The 13,843-nt window shown below is 31.3% G+C and overlaps 1 protein-coding gene across 1 annotated transcript; it reads right to left on the bottom strand.

Annotated features, from left to right (window-relative positions):
• Nucleotides 1-961: 961 nt before the first annotated feature.
• LOC143062685 (serine/threonine-protein phosphatase 2A activator-like) lies at nucleotides 962-13,843 on the bottom strand. Its single transcript, XM_076234427.1, has 10 exons — nucleotides 13,792-13,843; nucleotides 11,169-11,266; nucleotides 10,412-10,498; nucleotides 8,994-9,119; nucleotides 7,522-7,639; nucleotides 6,264-6,363; nucleotides 5,080-5,204; nucleotides 4,408-4,508; nucleotides 3,353-3,460; nucleotides 962-1,281 (listed from the first exon to the last, which is right to left on the bottom strand). The coding sequence occupies exons 1-10, from the start codon at nucleotides 13,817-13,819 to the stop codon at nucleotides 1,207-1,209; spliced, it is 966 nt and encodes a 321-aa protein (XP_076090542.1). The 5' UTR covers nucleotides 13,820-13,843; the 3' UTR covers nucleotides 962-1,206.

The following is a 13,843-nucleotide window of genomic DNA, read 5'->3' as shown; positions in this document are numbered from 1 at the left end:
TGTTTTCAGTAAACAGGAAGTTGTTGAGTGATGAATCTGAAAACGCATCACACAGTTATCCAGAATAATAAAAATAAAGGCAACAGTAGTACACCGGTGTTCAAAAATCATAAATCAATTGAGAGAAAACAAATCTGGTTTACAAACTAAAACCAAGGGATACACATGAACAACTATCAGAGGAAAACAAAGGAACAACAGGAACACTGAAGTGCAACAAAAGCAAACACCAACATACATGGAAACCAACTATTTGATAAAAACTGACATATTTCTAACTTGGTACCAGAGGTTTTGTATAAATCCTGAACCTAAATTTCAGAAATCCTTGTAATGTAGATACTGAGAAAAATGTGACAAAATTTTCAACTTGGATGTCATATGTAAAATGATGTAAGTGTTAAGTAAACAGAAAGTTGTTGAGTGATGAATCTGAAAAGGCATCACACGGTATAGCTGACTTATAATGTTATATAAACCCTGAAACCAAATTTCAGAAATCTTTGTTATGTAGTTCCCGAGAAAAATGTGACAAAAAATATTCATGGAACAGATGGACAGATGGATTGACGGATGGACAGACACAGGTAAAACAGTATACCCCCTCATTTATAAAGTTGGACTTTTTCAAGTGGGGGTATAAAAAGACAATAATGATTATAAACTATAAGTTAGAATAATACTAATGTACAACAAAGAGATTTTGGCTCAAGACTTGTCCATTTCATAAGGATGGTTACTGGATTTTGAAAAACAGATACCGTTAATTCAGAAATTATTGTGTGGTTAAAATTATTGGATAAATGCACTGAAATAGTTCTGATATATCTATAAATTGTGAATGATGGATTTAAACTTTCCAAAATGTCTTGACACCATAACAAACTGCTCTTTTCAAAAGCAATCAACTGGCCCTTTAATAGAAATACACAAAGAATGATATATAAAAAGAAAGTAAAAATCAAAATTAAACAATTTTTATTTTTTTTGACACTATTCATATATATCAATGCAAAAGCAGTTACAAAAAATGGTTTTATAGTGTTGTGCAGTACATATAAAATGGAGTCTGACAAATAGATAAAGCACTTGACATTGATTGAGCCTCGTGCTACTAGATGTTTTAAGAATTATTTCAGATATTGCTGGCTTGAGAATGTCTGATGCAAAGCTAGGTATTTATTGTGATGAACTTATTGCCAGATTTCATCCTTCTGCTGGACTGTATGGTAAAAGACTACCAAATAGAAAGTGCTGGATGACAGGCCACTTGGCTAAAACCTAAAAAAAGAAGAAATAGATTTTTTTTTTTAAATGAAATGAATTTAAATCAAGCCATGCAAATGGTTGTTTTGTTTAACCATGGAAGTATTATATTGACAGGAACTCCAACAAGCGGACTTCACAAGTTTATAGTGCGATGCCGCAAAATCATTAAGCATGTATTAATTAACTTGACATGACATCTGGATATATGGGTTCCGATCAATTTTTTGGAGCCTTGTGATTGATCGTAATTACGGAATATACCAAAATAGCAGGATGTGTACTTAATTGTCAAGGAAACAACACTAACCGAACATGTCAGTTGACAAATATGTCAGTTTTTCTGGTTTTGCTGAGTAAAAACAAATACAAAGAAACAAATTCTCCGCGACTATTTTCACCAAAAAAACCCAACCCAAACAAACAAAAAACTGAAGAGAAAAATACTTACAAGCCATACAAACTTCAATTTAACTTCAATCAATTTAAATAGTAAGATGTTTAATTCATGACTGGATCATTGGCTAAACACGCATAAAATGCTTAGCTTGAAAATCATAAAATTCTCATAGAAGTAAACGGAAAAGTATTTTATCAGCAATTATTATCGCGTTACACTACTAACTTATAATATTTTAATTCTGAAGTGTTTCAGAAAAAATAAATTCAAAGGTGGTTCCCTGTAGCGACGGGGGCAGGAAATGTTAAAGGGCTTTAATCGGAAAAAATATCATAACATTTTCATTTGATTAATTGTTTACGTAAAGTCCTATGGCAAATATTTCATGCAATTCAACAAGAAACCAAAACACAACTTCCTTAATATACGGTGTAAGATGTTTCAGAACTGTTAAGCATTTCCAAACATAAATAAATTCAAATTTTGTTTCCATAAATTAATAAATGCCATTCGTAAAAATTAATCTCAGACTAGGTTGAATTTTAAGGTTTGTTTACAACTTTGCACTTATTAAAAAAGATAAAACAATTCATTTGTCTCGTAACCTGGTATTGCTATGTAGAGGTCATCACATGTGTGTAATTATAAACCTCTTTTAGTCTTTGAACCATATTTGTTAAATACGTTTAAAACATTTTTCAAATTGAGATGGATAGAGAAAACAATAGATTTTCTTGTAACAGTCGATAAAAATAAACAATCTTAAAACTTGAATTTAAGCTATCTGGCAGCATCCGGCACACTACATGTGCATCACATTGCTGACCCAAACACCAACTTGTACATGTAGTTTTTAATACTGGATATTTCCCGATTTCCAAGTTCCAATAATTAAAACATATTAAACAACATTAAAAATAAGCTTGCCTATTATGGACTAATTTCTTTGATCTTTTCAGCTTTTGTCTTCATTTATTAAATGAAAACAGGTGTTGTTATTACTTTGGCAATTCACAAATAACCACAGGAGTTTTTGTGTTTATTTTTCTTGGTAGGTAGAAAAGGCACTCAATACCAAATCATGTGAAAAGACCAGCTTCAGTTAACAGAAAAGATGAAGGCGGCATCACAGATACCCCACAAAGGAGTTATCATGTACTTGACAAACTGAGTCGGAACCTTTTATTTGCCAAGAAATCAGTGGGATGGGAAATGTGCTAATTTTTTGTTGGGAGTTCCTGTCAATATAATACTTCCATGGTTTAACTCATCCATTAAAGTACTATGCATATACATGTACATGTATATAAATGTTTTGTATGCACCTATGAATTGAAACAAAATGTTTCATAAAGTATTTTACTCATTCGAAACTATATAAAATATTTTTGTGCAGCCTGTCATTAAGTTAGTGTCTTGTGATTCTTGCATCTGGATTCTGCAGTCAGTAGATTTTTGTCTCACCTATGACAGTCACAGACTTTGAAATTTTTTATCTAGCCACAGCAGCTTTAATAATTTTTCAGTTTTGTGATGACCTATTGGTTTGTTTAAGGTGTACCTCTGACTGAAACTTTTGCATAGTTTGCATGCATATGTCTAAGGGTTGCCATACTATCTAAATTACACCTAGGACTAGGAGAGACAAAACTTTGAATCTATTTTGATATTTAACCCATAACATACCTCAGCTTTATACATTTTAATTAAACCTGAATTAACTTTTTCCCAGTGAGGAACTGCACTTATATTCCACAACTGATTGGAATGCTCAGCAAATGGACCAGTTTTTACCTGTAAAATGATATACAATTTAATCATTTCCTGTTGTTTATATAAACTAGATAATAATAAAAACAAACAAGGCTTTGACGTGATCTGTAGTTAAGCACTGTGAACTTTATCAAAGTAGAGCTTATATCCTAAATCCTGTTTTTATGCCCCACCTACGATAGTAGAAGGGCATTATGTTTTCTGGACTGTGCCTCCGTTTGTTCGTTCATCGGTCCGTTCGTCCTGCTTCAGGTTAAACTTTTTGGTCAAGGTAGTTTTTGATGAAGTTGAAGTCCAATCAACTTGAAACTTAGTACACATGTTCCCCATGATATGATCTTTCTAATTTGAATTCCAAATTAAAGTTTTGACCCCAATTTCACGGTCCACTGAACATGGAAAATGATAGTGTGAGTGGGGGCATCCGTGTACTATGGGAACATTCTTGTTTAAAATATTTTTTCCCCCATTTTTCTCCAAAATTTCAAACCCTATATCCAACATCCCCATTTTTCTTTAACCTAAAATATCCCACAAGTCTTTCATCCCCTCTAATTTCCAATGTTAATTAAAGAGTTCTTTCTAAATCTTGTGGACTTTGATTTCTAGATGTTGAAGGTGTGGAATTTATGTTATCTTGTTGACTATATGATTTAGGTTTACTTGAATATTTTTTATATGTTACAGTGTTGTCTTTTGGTTTTAGCTCAAATACTTTTACTTGAACAAGTACAGCTATTATGGTCCTTATTTTCATTTCATGTGTAGACCAACTCACTAGTTGGCACAAATGATAAATCAGATTCAATGTGGAAAGTTTACAATGATTTTTTATAAAAGCATTAAAAAATGGACTTGAACCAGGAAATGGAGTATTCATGAAAAAGATATTTTTTTCAATTCAAAATAATGTGTTCTCATGAAAAAAAATTGATCAAACATATTTATCTCAAAAAAGAATCTCTTACCTGATTAATATATTGTATACAGCCTAAAAACATATAATCTTTTGAAAATCCTTCAGCTATTTCTGGTTTGACGAATGATTTTGGTAAAATTCTTTTATGACCTGAGAAAAAGAAGATAGTGTATTACTAGTAAGTACAATTAAAAAAAAAGTGATAAATTTCTGGTTTCATTAACTACTTGTACTGTGGAAAATACTTATCCTAAAATGCAAAATAATCATTTATACTGGGACAAAGCTTTTAACTAGAGAATATACAATAAATCAAACCAAAAGACATGTTTTTTATATTTTATTACAGTTCTTCTATAAAAGCATGCAAATCAAAACATTGATCAACTTGCTTGCTACATGTGCTATGTTTGCTTGGTTGTTTGTAAACAATAGGTAGGTGGATTTTCTGTCTGTTTTTATATATACTGGGATTTGATTGGACAATAAAAATTGACATGAAATGAATTTGATGTTTATTGTCCAATCATATTCCAGTAGATAGTAAACAGACTGAAATAGACTACATACCTGTTGTTTACAAACATTCAAACAAATATAGCAAGCAAGTTAATCAATTGTTTGTTTTGCATGCTTTAATAGAAGAACTGTAATGTACATGATTAGTTTAAAAATATTTTGCCATTTCTATCAAATGAAGAAAACACTTGCTGACTATTACCTATAAGTTGTGCACTTCCCCATATAAATGCTATAAACTGAAAATCATCTAAACTCCATACTCCTTGACTACCAGCTGGTTCCATTCTGTATGTTACTTGAAGTTTTCTTACCAGCTTTAAATATCTGCAATAGCAATTATTCTGTTCAATATCAAAAGACATTGTTTATCCTAAATTTATTCATATAATATATGCATGTGCAACTATAACGATAACAGTGAATTCATTTCTATTCCATGTTCCTTAGAATCTACTAGTTTCTTTCAGATTCAGATTTAGCTGTGGAACCATAACTCTCAGGTCTGCAATTAGTCAAAAATATCACAAGGACCTTAAAAAATAAAATCAGCAGCTAATTCAGATCAAATCAAGATTTTTCAACAGAACCAGATGGCGGAAAATGCTCTTGTTGACTGTTTGACTAGTAATCGTATAAAAAATTATGTATCCTTTCACCAAATAAATGAAGTCTATGACGAAAAACATAAAAGCATTTTATTCAAAACAAAATATCCTAGCTAATCTATGCTACACACTTCAGACATTTCCAGGAATTCAATAGAACTCTGTGTGGGAAATACAGGTAAAAAGCTTCTTTCTGAAAACCATTTCAATGATTTGAATATGTTCCTTAGAATCTTTAGCTTCATTCAGATTTAGCTGTGGAACCGTAGCTCTAATGTCCACAAATTGTCAAAAAATATCATAAGGAACTGAGAGCTATGATCAGCATCTAATTCTGATTTAATTCAACTTGGTTTTTTCATTAGAACAGATGATCGCAACAGCTCACATAGACAGGTAGACTTTTAATGCTCTAAAAACCATATACTGTAAATTCAGAAATTATTTCATGCAATTGTTATTGCAATTTTGTCATTTTAGACTAAACTGCTATTTTAATTTTTGCTATATTGATACAAGTTTTGTTTAATTCATATAAAAAATTTCAAAATGTGAGTTGAAATTATTGGGATTATTACGTTGTTGCATTTTTTTCACAATAACAAAAACATCGCAATAATTTCTAAATTTACAGTATCATGACACCAAACAAATGAAAGTCAATGATGAAAAAAAATATTATTCCATTTGAAACAAATGTAGCCTAGCTTATCTGTGCTACACACTTCTGACATTTCCAGAAATGTAATGCTTTAACTTTATATTCTGGAGAACTTACTTTTCAAATATATTTAATGCAACTGCAACGGCATCTTTTTCTGATAAAGCCCCTATCTTGAATAGACAGCAGAGGAATGCAACAAAGGATAATTCATGGCCTAAAATATAAGACATAACTTTATAATTTAATTTTGGATGTAACACGTCTTCTGATTGGCTGACGTTATTTTGTTATCAGACCATAGACATAATTTAGTCATGTGACCGTGACATCATCAACGTTTTTTCAAGGTTTTTTACAGTTTAAAATGGAATTTAGAATTAAATTATAAGAAATGACTGTAATATTTTTTCTGTCTATGAAGAAATAACATAAAAAATTTGGTGCACACTGAATAACGCGCGTAGCGGGTTATTTAACAGTGTGCACCACATTTTTTATGTTATTTCTTCATAGACAGAAAAAATATTACAGTCATTCCTTAAATATATCTAAATCTCTTTCTAACAGGGAACATAATATATAATATCAATTTAATAACATTAACGGTGTCAATTATTCTGCACCAGATGTGCATTTCGACAATACATGTCTCTTCAGTGATGCTCGTGGCCAAAATATGTAAAATCCAAAGCTTATATAAAAGATGAAGAGCTATAATCCAAAAGTTAAAATGTTGCATTACCATTTCAAATTAAAAATCTATTATATCTTCTTGCCTGTGAATATTATTCTAATTTGACAGATAAAAAAATCTGTTATAAAGCTTACAACTTCAAGTAGTTCTTTGTTAATTTATGTAACATTGTCATTTTGCTTAGTTTCTTTGGTTACCTAGTTGACATCAGACTCAGATTTCTCTTAAACTAAGTTTTACTGTGTGTATTGCTGTGTGTTTGTTTTTTCTACATTGACTAGAGGCCAGAGGAATAGGGGAAGGGTTGAGGTCCACTAACATGGTTAACCCTGCCACATTTATGCACCTGTCCCAAATTAGCTTTTGGCCTTTGTTAGTCTTGTATAATTTTGAATTTTAGTTCATTTATATGTTTTGCAGTTTAGTATAACGTCAATATTCACTGCACCAGTTCACATTATTTCTAAGGGGCCAGACGAAACCTGCCGCCAGGTGCGGGATTTGAAGACCAATTGGTGGCCTCCAGCTGTTTTCTGTTCTTAAGTTGGGTTGTTGTCTCTTTGGCACATTTCCCATTTCCATTCTCAATTTAATTTTAAGATATTAGTTTTATTCATGTCTATTAGTCTGAAAGTATATGAATAAACATTATTTGATTATTTTTTTCATACAGCTGACCTGTTCCATAGTCAATTCTTGTACTATTACCAACACCTTCTATCAAGTACACAGCAACTTCTGGTACAGCTTTGTGATATTTCTCATCTAAGCAGGCTTTAATCTCATCTTCTGCATTCTGTAATATAATTCATGACCAATCAATTTCAAATCAATGATTGTTTCTTTGAAATGTACTACTATATCAAAATCTGGTTAAGGTGTATTGTCATCATAGAAAGTTTTAATGTAAGACAACAGACAGTAACTAGAACATGTTGAACAAAACACATACAATGACTCTAATTGCAAAGAATGGATAAAATTACTAGAGTTACTGATTGAAAATAGTTTTCTTAGTTAGATAAATACTTCTATGTGTTAATTTGATTACAAAATGTTTTCTGATTTATTTTGGTAAGAAAAATACTTTTAGCTAAAGATGAATTGGATGGGGGTTCTGTGTATTCACACTATCTATACAACTCTAGATCTCCTTACTGATGCCATATTTTGGAATTTCCGTGACCTAAATGGTTCGCGAAAATTAATATTTTTATATATAGTATAGTAAATAACAAACTAGAGGTTCTCAAGAGCCTGTATCGCTCACCTGACTCCACCTGGGTTTTTGAAATCATATAAAAAAAGATAAAATTTGGCTACAAAGTAACAACACTTGGACAGCACCTCATTTGGAAAGGAACATTTATGCTATGTAACAACACTTTGTCAGCACCTCATAAGGAACATTCATGCCATGTTTGGTTTCATTCCATTTAGTGGTTCTCTAAAAGGAGTCATTTGTATGTATTTCCCATAGGGTCCTATGTTAAACTGAGTCCCCCGATGGTGACCATCTTGGATAATGGATCAGCTACAAAGTAACAACACTTGGTAAACACCTTATAAGGAACATTCATGCCATGTTTGATTGCATTCCATTCAGTGGTTCTCTAAAAGAAGTCATTTGTATGCATTTCCCATAGGGTCCTTTGTTAAACCAAGTCCCCCACTTGCGGCCATCTTGGATGATGGATAGGCTACAAAGTAACAACACTCAAAAGGACCATTCATGCCATGTTTGGTTTCATTCCATTAAGTGGTTCCCTAGAAGAAGTTCAAAATGTAAAAAGTTAACGCTGACAATGGACGATGACGACAGATGCCAAGTGATGAAAAGCTCCCTTGGCCCTTTGGGCTAGGTGAGGTAAAAATGAATAAGCAAAAGAAATAATATGCTTTGGATTTTTTTTTCCTAAGTGAACATAAAAAAAATCATATCTCATATTTACATATTATGCAAATTACTGCTTTTTTAACAATAAATAAAAGTTCACAGATGTGTGATGAAGGGAATGAGAAGAAAAATTACACTACCAATACAGGATTTTGATGGCATATCTGTAATATCTGACTCTGTTTAAAATTGTGAACAAAAAGTTACGAACACCCTACTCCCCCCCTGCACTTTTATTTTCTAGTGTACTCACATCTTTTAGTTTTTTGTAGAAATCTCTAAAAGCTGTGTTACCAAATCTCTGTGGTTGGTCTGTTGGTGGTATTTCATCAACCCAGCCTATAAGCTTATCTATTAAATCTGATAACTTTTGGACTGTCTGAAAAAGGTATATAAATATTTTCATAAATAAATCATACAGACAATTTCTAATATAAGCTTGTTAAACATGTCAATGAAACTAGAATCTAAAGCTGATGTCAAGAGTTTAGTCAAAGATGTACATGTACTACACAGGTTATTCACAGGTTACACAGGTTAGTCAGTGCTTCGGTACTGACATGATTATACAAACTTTATTAAATTGTCCGTTTATAAATTTTGAAATTATTATGAAACTAAGGTTTCAACTCCCTCAGGCAAAGTTGGCTTTAGATGAATTTGGCTATTTATTTTAGGTATTTTTAACATATAGCTCTTCAACGATTTTCGGTACTTATACATCTTCGGATTTCAAATGTTTGGCTTTGAGCGTTCCTGATGAAGGTAAATCCAGAAAAGCGCTTCGGACGCAATAAATTATTAAACGTGTTGTTTTATATTTTTACATCACTGGGTCGATACCTCTGCTGGTGGACTATCAGTCCCCGAGGGTATCATCAGCTCAGTAGTCAGTGCTTCGGTACTGACATGATTATACAAACTTTATTAAATTGTCCGTTTATAAATTTTGAAATTATTATGAAACTAAGGTTTCAACTCCCTCAGGCAAAGTTGGCTTTAGATGAATTTGGCTATTTATTTTAGGTATTTTTAACATATAGCTCTTCAACGATTTTCGGTACTTATACATCTTCGGATTTCAAATGTTTGGCTTTGAGCGTTCCTGATGAAGGTAAATCCAGAAAAGCGCTTCGGACGCAATAAATTATTAAACGTGTTGTTTTATATATTTATTGAGTGTGCACAACATTTTTGATGTTATTTCTTCATTGGCAGAAAAAATATTACAGTCATTCCTTAAATATTATAAAGAATTTTTCAAGGATTTTTTATAAACACCTTAGTTCTTAGCTGGAAAAAAAGTATAAATCAATGAAAATGAATGATGAGAATTCTGGTTAAAGACTGGCATTTTTTTAACATGTGGTATGGGTTAAATGATATTGAAAGTATTCATGCCTTCCGATCTATTAAGCTGAATAATAAAGGTACTGCGAATAAATAAAACAATACTGTATATCAGGAAATATCTTTGTTTCTAATGTCTAAATATTCTTGCTAAGCACTTTACCCTTCTCGAACATTTCACCTTTCATTTAAATGTAACGTACAAGGCTTTGAAGCAATGCACATGGTGAAAATTACAAAACTGTCCCTTCTAGGGCCAAAACGCAGCAACATTTGACACCATAATAACTTGATAAACAGTTTAAGTACATGTATACTTACTTCGGATATAATATATTCATCTCTAATCTTTTTTCCTTTTATTGACTCATTTACAGCTAAGATAAAACCAGTTAAATCTCTGTAAGCCTGCCACAAAAAAAATAATAAATAGGGGAAATTATTATTCTGTTTAAGATGTTATAACATATAATATCGGTATTAATATAAGGGGATGTGGCATGACTGTCAAATGCCAAGGAGACAAATATCAACAAGAGGCCCAATAATGTAAGCAACTATAAAGGTTACCAAACATCCTTCAAAAATGAGCAAAATCAGTAAATGTTAACAATAGATACATGTGTATTTTCTTGACAATTATAAAATTGGTAACTTGGAATTCAAATGATTTTTTTTGTGTCTGTTTATTACATGCACATAGATATCAATAAAAATATAACTGAAACTTCTTTTTTAAATGTTCATACTCCTAGCATCAGTCCAGAATGTGTTCAAATCAATAGATTATAAAGTACAAATATAACTCGAACAATTTTTGAAGCTGTCAAACTGAATTAAGGAATATGAAGAAATAAATTTGTCCATAATTTAGTTTTAAGTATGTTCCCTATTTGCATGATTTGAATTTTTAAAACAAGGTCATAATAGTTGATATGGTTAAATAATTTTTTTTTTAAACTCGAAAATTTGTCTTCAAAAATAGTACCTACAGGTTGCATATATTTGTTTTAATGTTGTATATCATGTATATAAATGCATTATCTCAATAATTCTGATTATCGATAAAAATACCTACTATTGATTTTTCCCAGTCAGGAATGTGTTCAGCTCGACTCAGTTCTTTCATGGGAACTTTAAATTCGTGATTTTCTATCACAATATCTGTATGTGCACCTGAAAAGTAGAGAATACATAAAATGCTAGACAAGTTTTCACAAAGATTATTTTCACTGCTGCTTTTTTTCAAAAACGAGGTTCAAATGTTTCTACATGTACAAATTAACCTGACAATTGATCAAGTAAACAATACACATTTCATTTGATATTAAAATTTAAGCCCCAGTATTTGGTCATGTTAGTGCAATAAGTTTAGTTCAATCCACATTTTTCTACATAAGAAAATGCCTGTTCCATGTCTATGAAGTCAGAAATATGACAGTTGTTATCCATTAGTTTGATGTGTTTGAGCTTTAGATTTAATTTTTGCCATTTGATTAGGGACTTTCCTTTTTGAATTTTCCTCAGAGTTCAGTATTTTTGTGATTTAAATTTTGGTGGACTGATAGTTCATAGTTAATCCAAATAATTATGACGTCTTAAAACCTATTCTACATGTTCTAAACAAATTTCTGTGATAACATAGTAGGAAGGCCTTTCAAGATGTCATAAATATTTGGACGTTCATTATATATAGTTATAATCTGATGTACAGTAGTTGTCCTTTGTTTATGTAATTTATACATGTTTCTCGTTTCTCAATTTTTTATATAGATTAATTATTAGAGCCAAGGATCTTTGTTGAAGGCCGTACCTTGACCTATAATGGTTTACTTTTATGAATTGCTATTTGGATGGAGAGTTGCCTCATTGGAAATCATACCACAGGGGTTTGTTACAATTGCCGTGTTTACTATCCATATGAACCCCTAAAAAAACACAGGGGTTTGTTACAATTGCCAGGTTTACTATCCATACATATCCAAAACACTTTTTTTAGGGGTTCGTATGGATAGTAAACCCGGCAATTGTAACAAACCCCTGTGCTCATACCACATCACATTCTCCTATATCTAAATGGGTATCGGGATCGTTCGCCCTGATTACATGTTCGCCCTAGGTTCGTTCGCACTGAGTTTGTTCGCCCTGATAGTCCGTTCGCCCTGGGTTCGTTCGCCCTATATTCATTTATGATATGTATATGTTACTTCAATCAGAGACATATAATACATGTATTATTATATGTCTCTGCATCAATGAACGAAATATATATATATTAAAATTTATTAAAATTTATGTATATCTATTAAAAGTTAAATACAGAATATTTGCCAAATTTATATTAATAGTAAATAAAAGTCTTGGCTGCATTGTTACACTTTATTTTATAATTACTTTTAATATTACTGTTGATGGAATTTGATTGCTGAGTAGGTGTCATTTGAAACCATTGATATCACTGATTGTTACATAAATTGTCTTTGATGGATTAATAATGAGAATAACATTTTTCTCAAATAAAATAGTCAGCTTGGATGGGTAAAATTCAGTTTGAAATAAAAAAATAAATAAAAAAAGGATGGGTAAAAACACTGATGACAAGTGATCAATGTACAGCAGTGTGACTGTGTTTTTGGTATTTGTTTCACTAATACATGTAATAGTAATTCTATTTAGTGCTTTTAAATATTTGTTTAGGAAATTGTTAAAATGTATCAATAAAGTTAAATATATAAATAACTTAGTCATGCTAGTCTTTAGTTGTTTTATGTCAGGTATAAGTCAGAAACTTATTCTCGTAGAAGCAAGACAACAACTTAGTCTTCAGTTGTTTCAAATGTAGAAATACAATGTAGTGCTGAAATTCCGAGAAACTTATTTCCTAATAGCAGTACCACAGAACACATAATAAATAAATATTCGGTTAATGTAAACTTCAACATATTCAATTACATACAAATAATTTAGTCTTCAGCTGTTTTACATTTAAAAATACAATGTGCATGTGCTGAAATTTACAGAAACTTATATTTCCTAGTAACGTAATTACATACAGATACAAACTTAGTCCTCAAAAACTTATAGTCATGAAATGTACTGAAACTTATAACCTAGTATAGCATGTTAAGCAGCTAGCTTTAGACAATTTAACATGATGATACATCGTGATCGTAAATATTCGGCGAAATTGTAGACCGACTTCAACACATTCGATTATATACACACAACGCAACACTATACTTAAAACTAAAATCAGGGCGAACGGACTCAGGGCAAACAGGTATTAGGGCGAACAGAAACTAGGGCGAACCAGAATCAGGGCGGACGGACCCGGATTCATCTAAATGTATATTGTCTCTTCATCTTTTTAAAATTGGTTGTGATGTTGTCTTTTTCTTCAACAATTGTTTTATCAACCCTTTGAAAATAACAATATATCATAACTTTCTCTTTTTAAAAACCTTTCAGTTAAGTTTGAAAATATTTTTTCTTAAATCACTTAATCAGTCAAAATTGTCAAAATTCACGCAAAAAAAGTTTGAATTATCTCCCCTGTCACAATATTTGTGTAACTTTAGTGATTTCCTCTTTGGAGAGCTCATATATTGAATTTAATTGAAATAACAGAGGAAGAACATATTATAAGCATACATAGCCAAAGAAAAAATAAGACACATTTAGATAAATTGCGACTAAATTACATGTTTCTTTCACAGTTGCTTCTGCCATTTCTGTCAATCCTCTCAATGATCT

Source organism: Mytilus galloprovincialis, chromosome 2 (assembly GCF_965363235.1).
Source record: "Mytilus galloprovincialis chromosome 2, xbMytGall1.hap1.1, whole genome shotgun sequence".
Classification (NCBI taxonomy): Eukaryota; Metazoa; Mollusca; class Bivalvia; order Mytilida; family Mytilidae; genus Mytilus; species Mytilus galloprovincialis.
Note: the sequence above shows the minus strand (reverse complement) of the source record. Positions and strands in the feature narration are given on the sequence as shown.

Coding starts and splice junctions, on each gene's coding strand:
- LOC143062685 (XM_076234427.1), bottom strand. CDS start 13,819: ATGGCAGAAGCAACTGTGAAAGAAACAT. Junction 10,499..11,168: donor CTGACTGGGAAAAATCAATA/GTAGGTATTTTT, acceptor TTTTTGTGGCAG/GCTTACAGAGATTTAACTGG. Junction 3,461..4,407: donor GTATACAATATATTAATCAG/GTAAGAGATTCT, acceptor ATCATTTTACAG/GTAAAAACTGGTCCATTTGC.